Source organism: Hippopotamus amphibius, chromosome 1, assembly GCF_030028045.1.
Source record: "Hippopotamus amphibius kiboko isolate mHipAmp2 chromosome 1, mHipAmp2.hap2, whole genome shotgun sequence".
Classification (NCBI taxonomy): domain Eukaryota; kingdom Metazoa; phylum Chordata; class Mammalia; order Artiodactyla; family Hippopotamidae; genus Hippopotamus; species Hippopotamus amphibius.
Window position 1 is genome coordinate 26631353 of NC_080186.1, and position 14495 is coordinate 26645847.

At 50.6% G+C, this 14495-nt stretch overlaps 1 protein-coding gene across 2 annotated transcripts in view; it reads right to left on the reverse strand.

The window, feature by feature from the left end:
- CSMD2 (CUB and Sushi multiple domains 2) overlaps positions 1 to 14495 on the reverse strand; it is a 629134-nt gene that overhangs the window by 305890 nt on the left and 308749 nt on the right. For both annotated transcript variants that reach the window (XM_057744228.1, XM_057744218.1), the window contains exons 7-8: positions 5336 to 5413; positions 98 to 185 (exon numbers count right to left, since the gene is read on the reverse strand). In XM_057744228.1, the coding sequence (XP_057600211.1) occupies positions 98 to 185; positions 5336 to 5413 (166 nt within the window). The remainder of the gene's footprint in view (positions 1 to 97; positions 186 to 5335; positions 5414 to 14495) is intronic.

Here is a 14495-nt window from a genome sequence, read left to right on the forward strand (position 1 = left end):
TCTCCAGTTTACCTCTAGGAAGGCCAGCCCCTGCCTTCCCCCCCTGCCAGGCCATCCCACCCTTCTTGCAATAAGAACATTCCCAAACAGATCTTACCTGAAATCCGAGCCTAGTCTTTTGCCCCTTTCAGGTATGCCAGGGTCTGGACACATATTATGCCCTTGGGACACACCAACCTGAGTTACTACAAGGCAAAAAACAGCAGATACAGAGATGGGTAGTCACAGGAGGTCACCAGTCAGGGAAGGATCTGAGGGTGGGAAGTGGATGCAGAGACAGAAAGAGGCCCTGCTCTGCTGGGGCCTGTGGGGTTGCTGGGGTCTCCTGGGCTCGGGTTTCCCGAGGGTGCAGATGGGGGGCTGCTTTTGACAAATTCCTTTGGGAGCAAAGTCCAAGTGAAATTCATCAAGAGCGTGTGGGCTCAGAGGCACCCCAAACCAACAACCACTCCGTTCCCTCATCCCACACCAGAGGCCAGAGGTGGATGGTCCACGGCCCCTGGTGACCTCCCCACCCTTCCAGTCTGCGGATGGCAACTCTAGATGAGATAAGCCCCCCAACCTCAGCCCCCAATGGAGAAATGACTCAAAGAAAGTTAAATAAAAGGTGGATGTGTGGTCAGAAACGGTAAAGAATGCAAGAGAAAGCTGCAGTCTGAAGTTCAAAGCAGGGATTTGAGCTCAAACACAGATATTTCTGCTGAGAAACCTCTTCCCAGCAGGCAGTTCTCAATGCAGAGTAAGCGGTAACCAGAGTATTCCCTGCCCATGCCGCCAGCCGAGGGCACCGAGGTGGCACCTGTGGTAGTTCTGGCAGGTGCTGTGATGCCCTCGCGTTTGCCAACACCGGAGTCCTGTTTTTAAAAGCCATGTGCACAGTCCTCTAGGCTAAAGGAGAAGCTCAGTCAAAGGGCGGCGGATACACACAAAGTCAATTTTCTTCCGTCTCCAGTGGAGAAGGTGGAAACCCTCCAGCCCCTGCAGTTCATTGTTCTTGAGATGCTGTGAGGCTAGAATGCCCTCACACCTCTGGAGTCCTGGGCTTGCCAATGACCAGGAGCTGGAGTTCCAATCAAGCCCTCACCAGCCCCACGATCCCAACAACCACTTTTAGATGAGGGAAGACGGGGAATCTAGAGCAACATTCCCTGAGTTGGCCCATTTCCCTCCCATCCACTCAATGTCCCACAATATGAGCAATGTTCCCCATCACTCACTCATTCACCCACTCATTCCTGCACATGATAGACAACAAGCATTAATTGAACACCCACTGTATACAAGACCCTATTTGGATACCATGGGAGATGTCAATGTCAGATATCAGATATGACCACTCCACTGTTCCCATCCAGTGAAGACATGAACTATGGAAAGAAGCTACAGAACCACAATGGGGAGGTGATGAAAGAGGCAGCTACAGGGAGATTCAGAGACAGCACCCATCTCATATTGCTGAGAGAAGCATGGAAGGCTACCTGGAGGAGGTGGCATTTAACGTGGCTCTTCTGAGATAGTAGGATTGAGATATGTGATAACAGAGAAACGGCATTTCTGCCAGACAGATGGGCCCAGGGAGCAAGGTAGAGACATGGAAACACAGCTGTAAATTGTTCAGTGTGCCAGAACAGGAGGGAGGGTGGTGAGTGACATCGAAGAGTGAAGGTGAAGTTTCAGAGGTCAGACTTTGATGAGTCTGATCTTAAAGACGGTGAGAAGAGTCCTGAATGGGGAAGGGCACTGTAAGAGCTGGATTGCTCAGCGGAAGGCCAGTTACTGTGAAATGAGTTAGAAAGTTTTGTGTTCATCCAGGTAAAGGACAGCAAGAGCCTGGTAGTGGGGCACACATGAAGTGATGGGAATGGACGTAGCAAAGAAAGAATCACCAGGGCTCGTGGAAGAGTAGGGCATGGGGAGAGGGGGCAAGGGATTTCCTGGCCTGGGTGCCTGTGAGGATGCAGGTGAGCTGATGGACGTGGGGCAGTGGGGAGCTCCATTTTCGACTCATTTAGTCTCATTTCAGACCTGAGTTGAAGCTCATTTCTATAGTTGGAAACCTGTCCAAATCTCCAGGTATCTCAGGATGTGGCTGGCCAAGGGAACCTGGGCATGTGGGAGGACTACAAGCTCTAGCCAGAGACCGGGTACCCTCCTGGTTGTGTGGCGATGAGCGCGAGGCCTCTTGGACAGCCTCCCTTTCTCCAATATTCCACACTGCCAGGTTCAAGCCAGTTACTCTCACTGGACGCTTGTCTCCGACTCCCATCGCTTTCCCTGCCAAAGCTTTCACATCCTCAGCTGAGCAACACCACCATTCCCCAGCCTAGGACCCTTCGAGCTGGGCTAATAAGATGGAAATGCCATCTCCAAAAGCAGAGCAAGCCCCTGCCTCCCTGAGCCTCGGTGTTTTGCGAGCAGGGGGGAGGAAAGAGAAAACTGGAGCTTCCAGGATCCCCATGGGACAGGAGGGAGAGAGGAACCCTGAGCTGTACCTGCTGGTTTATCTGTTGGCAACCAGCCTCACCATGACCCATCCCTACTGAGGGTTTCTGAGCTAAGCACCCACCTTCTTTAGGCCCTACTTCTTCAACCCTGCACACCGACCGCCCCCATCCCAGAGTGCCCTGCCAACCACTGCATGGGAACCACACACCACCATGCAGCATGTTAAGGATGCACTGCAAATTCTTGCCTCTTCTCCCACCCTCTCGTTTAGTACTGACACCGCTCAGTGAGCAGAGGATGAGGACATGGCTGGACGGGACAGCCGAGGCCATGGCGAAGTCCAGCCACCGAACCACAGCCTCTGACATGTATGGCAAACCCTGCTGCGTCCCCTATGATCAGCCAGCCCGAAATAAGGCGCAGGTGACCTCCAGGAATTTGCAAGCTCAGCGGTGAGCCACTCACCGCCCCCGCCCCCAACCCATCCAGTGCCCTCTCTTCCTGGGAGGACTGAGCAGGTGACAGCATCCCCACATGAGCCTTCGAGGCTCCCGGGAAACAAGCAAACTCAAAACCCAGCGAACAGTTTACTGTCTGAATTATGGAGGCGAAAGGCTTTCCCCCACTCTTTCCTGAGTTCCAGCCTCCCCTGGCTATTCAAAACCAGCCACTTGTGCTTGTAGCATGAACTTGCTGTTGGCTACAGAGGGAAGAGATGGGAAGGTGAGCCTTGCTCCAGTCCCTATGATGAGGAAGAAGCCGCAACACACTCAGAAAGACCAGGCCTTCTACCGAAAGTGAAGAGAGGCTCAGACGTGGGTGGTCAGAACCGATGGCTGGGGGTGCATGGTACCCACGGACTGTCTGCTGAAGGCAGTGAGTAGGATCCAGGAGATGTGAGTGTGGCCCACTCCTCCCCTGAAGTTTAGGACATCTGTCCACAGGAAATCTGAGCAGAACACAAAGGGCCAGACCCCTGCAGACATTTGGTGACCTGTCTCCGAGGCAGCTTGGGTCACACACCCATCCTTCTCTGAGGGAATCTTGGAAAGGAGACCAGTACCTTGCTGTAGAGAGATGTATATTTTTTTGAAGAGGTTTTGCATTATTTTATTAAAATAGGGTTTCTACATCTTTCTGAGGGAGTTCTGGGTACCTCTGAGAACTAATGAAAACCACAGACCCTTCCCTCCCACCCAAAATGCACCCACAACATCATGTGATTTTCTAGAGAGTTGATGGACCTCCTGGAGTCCTAAGTCAAGAAGGCCCATCTCAGATCCAGCAGCAGCCTTGGGAGGAAGGGAGGATGAGGTTTTGCATCCCCATTCTACAGGTGTGGAAACTGAGGTGTTAGGGCCTGGGGTAACACAGTTACCCAAAGGATACAACTAGGATAAAAACTTGCTCTCCCAAATCGGAGCAATTTTGTTAAAGTTTGTCCGTGGCCCCAGGGCAAACTCTGAAGTTAAATCGTGCCTGCCTTGATTCCTCTGGTGTCCCGTGGCTACAGAAAGAAAGAGCCTGTGTGGGCCCAGGCCATGTCTCGAGCCTTCCCTGCAGACTCCTGACCTAACCTCTGCTCCTTCTCTTGGCTCCCTCGTCAGAAGCAGGGCCTCCGGGCGGCCCTCTGCCATCCAGCCCCCTTTGTGGCAGGGTGACCAGAGACAATCATCCCCAGAGGCCAGAAGTGGTGTCCGTCTCCAGTTGGAGGACTTGAAAGACCAGAGAAGACCCATGGTCAGGCTCAATTTCCTGCGGCTTTGGGACCAAACTGCCGCTCCCCCCACTGCTCCCTGCCACCCACAGCACAGAGCTCTGGACCCACCCATGGTTGCTCTCAGCCCTTCTCCAGCAAGCACTTCCAGCACCTCAGGAGAAGTGAGTACACGGAGGTGAAAGAGGAAAGGAGAGGGTCAGCAGCAAGCAGAGACAGAGAGCAAAAGAGGGGGAAGCAGATAGGTAAGGGGAGAGGAAGGAGAGGAAAGTGGAAAGAGGAAGGACGCGTGGAGAGAGAGAGATGAGGGCATGAGAAGCGGAGGGCAAAGGGAGGGAGAAGGTAGACCGGAAGGCCAGGTGACTGGGGGACCATGGCAGGCTCCCTGCCCCCACCTCCAGAACAAAAAAGGAGTGTTTCTTAGAAAATTCTGCTCTGCTTTCAAGTCCAGCCTCCTGGAGCAGCCCAGAACCTTCTGGAAAGCCTTCCTATGCTCTAGCTCCAAAGCCCCTTAGCATCAGGTGCTTCTGGAGTGACATTCCAGACAATTCCCCAACACTGGACATCTCCCTTTTGATCTTTCAAACACCAATGGCAGGAACACGTTCCCATGGACAGAATCTGCCCTGTGTCCAAGCAGAGAGCCCCCAGCACTGCCCCACTGGCTCAAGAAGCAGGACCCCCACCCTCTAGCCCACTCTCTGCCCAGCCAGGTTCAGGGACCCTGGTGGAAGTTCTAGGCATTCCCCTCTCTCTCCTTCCCAATCTTGCCTTGGGAGCTGGAATCAGGGCCCTGAAGCCTCCAATATCCCAGCTGGAATTTACTGACTCCTAGATGAGGAGCCAGAAAAAAGGATTGTCTTAGCATGTGGAAGTGATTCAAAAGGAAAAATAAAGACAGAAATGTAGTAGTAATGACTCCCTGGACCGCAGTTCGAATGGGAAGTGAGGGAGAAAGAAGAGGCAGGAGGGGAGTGGGAGGAGGAACACGAGAAGACAAAGGGCAGGCCCCGGACCTGCGCACTGGCCACGAGGTCAGTGTGCGCACGCGCAGACCCGGGCGGAGGGAAGCAGGGCTGAAGGGACATCAGCGCAGCAGCATCCCGCCTCCCCGCGGTCACAGCAGCGGCGGGTCTGATCTCGCGCAAGAGGCCCGGCAGGGCGGACACTTACACACAGACGTCTTCTGGCTGTTATCTTTGCTGGGCATCAGCTTCACGCCTCGAGACTTCAACTCAATTTGCTTCTTGACTAGAGAAGAGGTGAAAAGGAAATCCGGTTAAGTTGTTGCCTGGGACTGGGGATGAGTGCCTCTCGAACGATCCCTCTCTTAGCTTGGGACATTCCACAGTGGGTCACAGCCAGAAGCCCCTCTGGGCAGGGATACACCAAGGGTAGCGTTCAAGTGCAGAAGGGCCTCAAGCACAGAGAAGAGCCGCTGTCAAGAGGCAGCCAAGACGATCTCCCTGCAAACCGGTCGTGAGCGTCCACCTGAGACGCCCTGTAGCCTGCCCTCTGCAGCTCTGCTCCCCTCCTGAACCAGCGCTGGCCAGGTGTGGCACGTTGGATTGGGGGTCCCCGTTGTCGCCCTCACTGTATCCACACCCGTTGCAATGTGACTGCAGTCCTTCCCATTAAAGAAACGGAGTATATTTCCTCACCCCTTGACTATGGGTTTGGTTATTATGGAGGCCTCGACATGTCCCAAGACTTGAAAAGTGCCTGCCAGATTAGGCTTGCCCACTGAAATCTCTGCCATCGTTGGGAGAAGACATGGCTGGTCGCAGGAGGATGAGAACATGAGGTGCAGAGCCAATCCACCTAGCCGAGCCCAGCCCACGCCAGCTGACCTACTGTGGGCAGGGGCAGCTGAGGCTGGGAGGTCACTGGGGGATGGAGGGTACCTGGTGCAGGTGGTGGCCTGATGGATTGAATTGGGTTTTGATCCCAACACTAAGTCCAGTCTGTAGCTTATCAGGACTTGGCCAAATAGCACACAAACGGCCCCAGAGCCAGGACTCCACAGTTCCACAGGCCATTCCTCTGAATCCATCAACCTCCTCTGGGTCTGAGTACTGCTATGCTCCAAAGCATTCTGCTGGTTGCCAAGGGCTTCATCCTGTCTCTGGTTACGTGGCTTGGTTTATCTGTCCAACTCCAGACCCCCTGCCAGGTGGCTCACGTCCACTCTGACTGTTACCAGCAGTGGTAACAACTGGGACCAGCACTTCCTCCGTGCCAAGCCCCAGGCTGAGGGCCTTACAAGTTCTTTACTTAAATCCACATCACAGACCCCTCTCTTTCTCTCGCGCCCACACACGATCTATCAGCAAACCCTTCCAAATATATCCCCAATGCAGCTTCCACATCTGTCTCCCTGGTCCAAATCTATGAGACGTCTCCCTTTGTTGCCATGGCCTCCCATCTTCCACACTTGCCCCCATCTAGTCTGTTCTCGACATGAGATCCAGAGGGATCTTGTTAAAACAGAAGTCAGACCAAATTACATCTCTGCTCAAAACTCTTCAGGGGCAACCTAACTCTCCTGTAGTAAAAGCCAGTCTTTAAAAGGGCCTGCCCAGACCAATCGGCCCTCTCTGCAACCTCTCTGACCTCATCTTCGACCTCAATCACTCTTCTCCAGCCACACAGGCCCCCCGATGTTCCAACAATACACCAGGCACGTTTCTGCGGCAGCCTGCCAGTTCCCTGGAAGGCTCGTCCCCAGATATCTTCATGACTCGCTCCCTTTTCTCCTTGAAACCTTTGTGTCAACACCACTTCCTCCTGGAGGCCTTCTCTGACCACTCCATTTAAAACTATGCCTCCAACCCCAGCTTTCCCTACCCTCTTCCTCACGTCATCCCTAACTTTCCAGCATACATATCATTTTCTGAGTGATTTTTGTCACCCTATGTTGCAACATAAGCTCCACGAAGACAGAGATTTTTGTCTGTTTTGTTCATTGCTGTGTCCTTAATACCTAGAATAGTGCCTGGTCATATCAGGCCCTCAGTAATCATTTCATTTGGTCTTTATATGTTCAATAACCTTGATGGGTAGTGACTGTACCTACTTGATGGATAAGAGAATTGGGGTTCACAGGGGTGTAAGTGATTTACTGCAGGTCACACAACCAGGAGGCAGCTGTGCTCTTGGCAGGACCTCAGCATCTTCTCTTGTGACCTGTTCCTGAAGTAATCCCAAAGGCATGGTCAACCTTCTGCAGCATCTGCTCCCTCCCCAGCTCAGCCCCTGGAGACTCAGGTATTCACTCTGCACTTGAGATAACATGTCAATCCTGGAACTAAAGCCCACAGTGATCAGGTGTGCAAAGGGGGCCGTCTCCCAGTACCCCCCCGCCTCCTGCCCATCCCTGCCCTGCCTATTTCAAAAAGCTCCCCAAAGCCTGGCCCCCCAGCAAGCTGCTGTCTAAGCTGAATGCCTGATAAAATTGAGTTACTACCATGGAGTCACCTCTTCCCAATGTGCATTCAAATCCCTTCATAAATTTGCATTACTCTCCACGTGTATCCAGCAGGAAAATTTCCAATGAACACTAACGTAGGCCCATTATCAAACAGAGGGTATTAGTAGGGAAACATGCATTATTCAAGCCGAGCTAATAATGGTGCAGCAGGAGAAAAATGTCCTCTGATTCAACATCCCTAAGAGAATAGGAGTGGTCCCAGCACTGTGAGAACAGTTCGAACTCTTCTCTCTGAAGCCCCAGCACTGGGCAGGGGGTGGGAGAGGGGTCTCTGTGACCCAGCGCAGCCTGTGTGAAGGCAGGTCTGTGGTGATGGCTCAGGGCGTCCGGCAAAGGAGGAGGAGGTGAGTCAGAGTCTTCCCAGGCCCCTTGTTCAGGTTCTAATGTCCGATGGAGGAGGGGGTGAGGAAGGGGGCCAGTGCCCCGTGGAAGCCATTCCCAGGGTCAAACACTGCTTGGGATTTCCCTGTAGCTGCTGAAGGGGGACTGTGAGATGCAGGCGGACATGGGGCGGGGGGTGCTAAGAGGGAGGCCTGTTCCTCTCTTCTCGCGGTTGCATTGAGAAGAGGCTCCTGCCCCTCCCCTACTCCAGGCCCCAGAGGGAATCCTTCCAATGTCTACATCCATCCTCTCTACTTGGTCCTCTCCAAGAAGGACTGTCTAACCTCACACATCAGTGCTTAATAGCCACTGGATGACATCATCATGCCTCCCAGCTAACTCCGTTCTTCCTCTTTTGTGTCCTGCTACTCATCACAGGTTGGAATTTGTTAAGGTGATGAGAAGAACTGCTTAAGAAGAAACCTGAAAAGCTGGAGGGGGCTCCTTCACTTATATGCAAACTTTGGGACCGTTTGCCCCTCTGAGCCGGGTCTGAGAGGCTGTGTCACCCATGCTGTCGGTTGCCCCCCACGTTAGCTTGGGAAATGTGGGGGCTGCAGCTCTGTGGGCAGGGGTTCCCACACCAACAACACAATCTCTCAAAAAACGTTCATCCAGGCCCAGCTGGCCCAGGCTCTGGGGAGGTGGAGCCTATAGTTGGCCCATGCCATCACCAGAACTGATGAATGGGTCAGAAAGCAACCTGGCTGGGGGGTACCCACGTGGCAAGATCCACATCACCAGGGACCTTAGCATCTAGAAACCACCTCTGTGTGCCGGGGTCGCAGTTTTGGGGCAATCCCAGGGAAGCGTTCATACCCTGAATTAAGACAGTTAATTTGTCTCAGTCTGACCAAGTGCGTGGTGAGTGACCATGGAAAATGGGGCACTGTGGGAAATCAGCCTTGAAATGAGCTCATGGAAGAACTGGCTGGACAGACCTGGGCAGACCTGGTGTAAAGGGTCAGAGAACAAGGGCACTTCTCTCTCTAGGTCTCCATAGCACACTGCTGACAGACCTAATCAGAAAGCAAGGGCAAAACAGCAAGGACCTGGAGAATTTCTGGGGTGTAACTCTTCTTGTTTGAACATTCATTCACGGAGCGCCTACTAGCATAGCACCAATGATATTACACTGAAGCACTGGTCTCTAAAGAGGATTCTGTAACTACTGATGCAATGGAGAAAAAGTGGAGCCTAGGCCCGGCTCCTTGGTCCCGGCTACACTTGAATGCACACCCCTAAAGCACATAGGCACGCCACACATCCATGCACACATGCACGTCTGTGTCTACAACCAGCGCACCTGCAAGAACACATTCGTGCCCCTGTGTATGCGTGGCTACAAACATTCACATACAAATATAATTCATACTTATACATGTGTTTGTACTGTATATGAACAAAGTCAGCACTCCCAAGAGAAAAGTGCTGGCTTTAAGTGGTTGATGGAAATCTTAGTAGGTACATTCATCTGCTCTGAATGATGCTGACTACAGGAGACTGCCAGGCTGCTCCATTCATCCTTTATATTCTGGTTAATTACAAGACATTTCCCCGCTGTTGTAAAGGTTAGCGGGACACATGGTACACATTTAGCTAGAAGAATCTGGCAATACAAATGCCTCTCTAGTCTGCAGCATCAGTTATTGGGCTGAGTTAGTGGGAGACAAGGACCTGTCAGTGGAGGAGATGGGAGAGAGAGGCCTAACCTGCCTCCACGGCTCCGGGAATCAAGAAGTGCATGGAACCTATGGCTTCCTCTCATCCCAGTAGATTCAGACATCCCTCCCAAACAATGAGCCCCTGCACTCAGCCTGGTCACTCGCCTTTCCCCACCACCTGGCTGTCTTGCTGGCTGGACCATCCCTTCATGTGCCCCCACATCCACATTCACACCAAATCCGGTTCATTCAACCTCAGAAAATTTCTTCAACGTGTATCCTTCTTTCAATGTTCTAAGTCACTCCTGCTGTAAACGCATCCTTTTTTGCTTGGTTTTTATTCACCAATTCACTGTCTCTAGCCCATCTTAAAAAATATTGCAGATGGTGGTCTTTTAAAAATGGAAATCTGATTACCATTTCGAAAACTTGAGTGTAGATCCTGCACTCTGCCCCTCCCTTGTCATTGAGGACCTGCCTCACTGCCTGGCCACCAGCCCTGGAGAAATGCTTTCATCACTCACTGTCCTTTGCTAGACAAAGCTAAGGTCTGGCACACTGGCTCCTCATCTCACTGAGACTCATACCAAAGATATAAAATTCGATGTTGATGCCTAAGACCTAATGCTTCAAGGTGTAGACCTTCTGGCAGATGGGGAAGCCCTTACTATGAAGAACAGTGGGAAGAACGGTGATTACAGAACAGAGCTGGGGATGCCTCAAAGTAACAAAAGATGAGGTATCTGTTACCAGGTCAACTGACCTAAAGGATAAATATAAAACTATCACATCAGACTTGATTGGGATGCTGCCAACACACAAATGAAGAGGCTGGGGTGGCACCACCGCTGCTACCATACTGGCATGCTTGACTGCCATGGAAGGCTTCAAGAAGATTAGCAAAGGTGCTAATCCGATGGAGACTGGGAAAGGTGTGATGCTGCGTGTTGATGCTATAACTGCTGAACTCAGGAAGCAGCCCAAACCTGTGACAAACCGTGAAGAGACTGCTCAATTTGCCACAATTTCTATAAATGGAGAGAGAAATCAACAACATCATTTCTGATGTAACCACAAAGGCTCGAAGGGTGTGCTTACAATAGAGGACAGGAAAACACTGAATGATGAATTAGGAATTGAAGGCACAAAAGTTGGCTAAGATTATACATCTCCCTACTTGAATAATACATCAAAAGTTCAGAAATGGGGATTCTAGGATACTGATGGTTTCCAGTGCCCAGTCCATTGTACCCACTCTTATTTTAAAACCCTTTTTTGGAATATAATTGCTTTACACTGTTGTGCCAGTTTTTGCTGTACAACAAAGTGAATCAGCTGCATCTACACATATATCCCCATATCTGTACCCACTCCTGAAATTGCCAATGCTCAGTGAAAGTCTTTGGTTACAACTGCTTAAAATGCCCTCAGTACACTCCTTTGGAATAGGATGAAAGTTGGCTTTTGGGTTATAAGAGCCCAAGGTCTAAGTTTTGGTGTCATAGAATGAAGCCAACAAAGCCACTGCTACTGATGGTGCAATATTTGGAAAAGGGAGCTGGACCGTGAATCTTTAAGATGTTTTTCTCCAGGAGAAACTAGAGAGGTTACTGTGACCAGAGGTGATGCCACATGCTTGCCAGGAAAAGGTGACAAAATTCAAACTGAAGAACATATTTAAGAAATCGCTGAGAAGTCAGAATGTTACTATTAGTGACCATGAAAAAGAAAAACTAAATGAACATCTGGCAAAACTTCAGATGGAGTAACTCTGCTGAAGGTTGCTGGGACGAGGGACGTGGAAGAGGATGAAAAGAAATAGTCCCAGATGCCCTGAATGCTACCACTGCTGCTGTTGACAAAGGCATCGCCTGGGTGCTTTGCTTCAGTGCATTCCAGGCTTGGATTCACTGCTCCAGCTAAATGAAGAGCAAAACATTGGTATAGAAATCATTCAAAGAAACTCAAACTCTGGCAGTGACCAATGCGGAAAATGCAAGTGTCGAAGGATAATGGAGAGTTGAGAAATTTTTGCGAAATTCCTCTGAAGCTGGCTATGCACCATGCTGGGTGATTTTTTAAACATGGTGGGAAAAGGAATCATCAGCCTAATTCAAGTTGTAAGTAGTGCTCTGGTGGGAGCTGCTGGTGCAGTTTCTTGGTTAACCGCTGCAAAACTCGCCGTGCCGCTGGAATTCCTAAAGTAGAGGAGGACCCTGGCACGGTGGATGGGGGCAGCGTCAGCGGTGGCCCATGTTCTAATTCCTAGGACAATGCTTTGCTATTTTTAAAAAAAAAAAATTTAATTTTACATTGGAGTATAGTTGATTAACAATGTTGTGTTAATTTCAGGTGTACAGCAAAGTGATTCGGTTATACATATATGAGGGTGAGTCAAAATCTATCTGCACTCTGGCTGTAGCATTTACAGAAGTTTTAATATAACCAGAGGGTGGATAATTGTTGACTCACCCTCGTACATGTATCTAACCCTAACCCTACTGTATGCACAGGGAACTCTGCTCAATACTCTGTAATAACGCAAATGGGAAAAGAATTTGAGAAAGGATACATGTATATGCTTTGCTATTAATAATGCGCTGTGCAGTGGTCTTCATGAACAACTTGCCAGAAGTCAGCTGGAGGAAATGTCCAGAAGAATGTTTAAGGGAATCAATATGGTCATCGGTTATTGGTTTCAGTTGCCTTTGCCCGGCTGTCCTCTCTCTTTGGAACATCCTTTCTCCTCTTCTCTGCTTGGCTACCTGTTGCTGGTCAAGGCCTCACTCAGAGGTTACGTCCTCTCTGTTTCTCTGTCTCTAGGTCCTAGGGAGAAGTCACTGCCCTCTCCAGGCTTCATTCGGACCTCTGCGGAACCCCTCAGTACACCGCAACGGCAGGTCTGCTTCTAGCCATTTGCCGCATCAGCTCCTCTGTCTGCATCTCGGGACAGACACAGAGCCAGGCACACGGAAGGTTCTCAATAAGAGTTTGATGACTGAGTGGATGAATGACCAGCTGTTACAGAATATGTGCTTTGAATTCACTTCTGGCAAAAGGAAGGGGTTACACTCGAAGTCTGGTGAGGTGAGGGGCGCCGCACGTGTGTTCACGCTCACTTTTCAGTTCAGACTCGCTCTTGATTAAACTCAGGAGCTTGGCTTTGTGGGTACCCGGACCTGGGCTCCTGAGATTTGTGCCGAGGCCCCCGGAGGCCCAGACCTGGAAATGAGGCTGGTAAGGGTGTGGCAGCTCAGGGCACCGACAAGAATAGGGAGAAAGAGTCAGAACTTGGACCAAGGGATGCCTGAGGCACGTTTGCTCTGGCCCGGGATTGTGGATCAGTCACAAGTAAGAATGTAACATGCTCATGTGAAAAACAGAAGCTTCAGCTTGTTACTATAAAAAGCTTCAAGCATCTCAGTAAAGGTAAATTGTTCTCAAATGGAAAAGTTTATTTGGCAGAAAATAAGGCTCAGCACAGGACTTCTAGAAAGCAGGATATCCTCCAATATCTTGGTCACCAGGGTTGACTTGACAAGAGAGGCAGTGAGAGGGACAGCGGGGCTGGGCTAGGATCTGGCTGAAGGGAGGGACAGGCACTAGAGGATGATCATCAGGTCAGAGTGGCAGCAAAGGGACCACATGTGAGAAGGAGCCAGAGCCACCAGCTCGCTCTCATTGCACAAGGGTTTTTCATAAAACAGGGGGTCCGTGTGATTCATGGGGTAGGAAGCTTCAAGTTTCCATTTCCTGAGTGCCTGCCACATGGCGGATGTTTTCGCAGGAGCTCCTTTAATTTCCAGTCGCCCTGTGGGGTTAATTTTATTCCCTCCACAGATGAGGAAAGCAGTACTGAGGGGTGCCATCCTCCCTGCCAGGGAAGCCCCTCATCGCGTGTGGTCATTGGCCACTGGGGGCATTTAAGAAAGGCTCTTCTCACTGTCATCCCTGTAGGCTCAAAAAAAAAAAACAAACGAAAATAAAACAACCAAGACAGCAATTAACACTCTGAGAAGGACTGGAAATACTCCTTTCCTAGAGACAGAGGGATTGATTACACAACCTCAGTGGTCTTCCAAAACTGGAAGGCACCTTATAGAACCTCCAGTCCTGGGGTTGCCAGGTACAGGAACCTATTTTAATCCGCTTAGGTAAATGCCTGCTACAAACAGGTCAAAGAGGGATTTCTCTGCTTGAAGTTGGAGTGGAAATCCCACCTTCTCAGCCCCCAGCAAAACAGCTGCTGTGAGAACCCCTTGGCATCCAAGGAACCCACTTTAAAAGCCCACACTTTTGGGCCCCACGTTACACACATGGGGAGGACTCATGCCTTAGAAGGGGATTAGCGGCCTCAGCCTCTACTTTGCCTTGAACCTTTTACATCTTTATCTCTAGCCCAGACCCTTCTTCTCTGAGCTACAGATGGACAGAATAGCCAAGTACTTATTAGATAGTTTCCCAACCCCTGATATCCCAATACTACCCCAGGATCAATGCATCTCAAGCAAAATCTATCCCCATCTGCCTGTGCCAGAACCTACCTTGGTGAAGAGTATTTTTATTTTTTCACTCACTTACTCAAGCTAGAAGCCCAAGATGCACCCCTGACTCGTTCTTTCCTTTCCCCCATGGCCACTCATGCCCAAATCTGACGAGTCCAGGGTGGTTTAGCATGGAAAGGTCTCTTCTGGGCTGTCTCACCCTCTCCATCTCCACTGCCTCTGCCTCCCCTCTGGATCCTCGTCATCCTCTCACTCTCCAAAACTCGTAAATGTCTCCCATGATTTCCATTCTA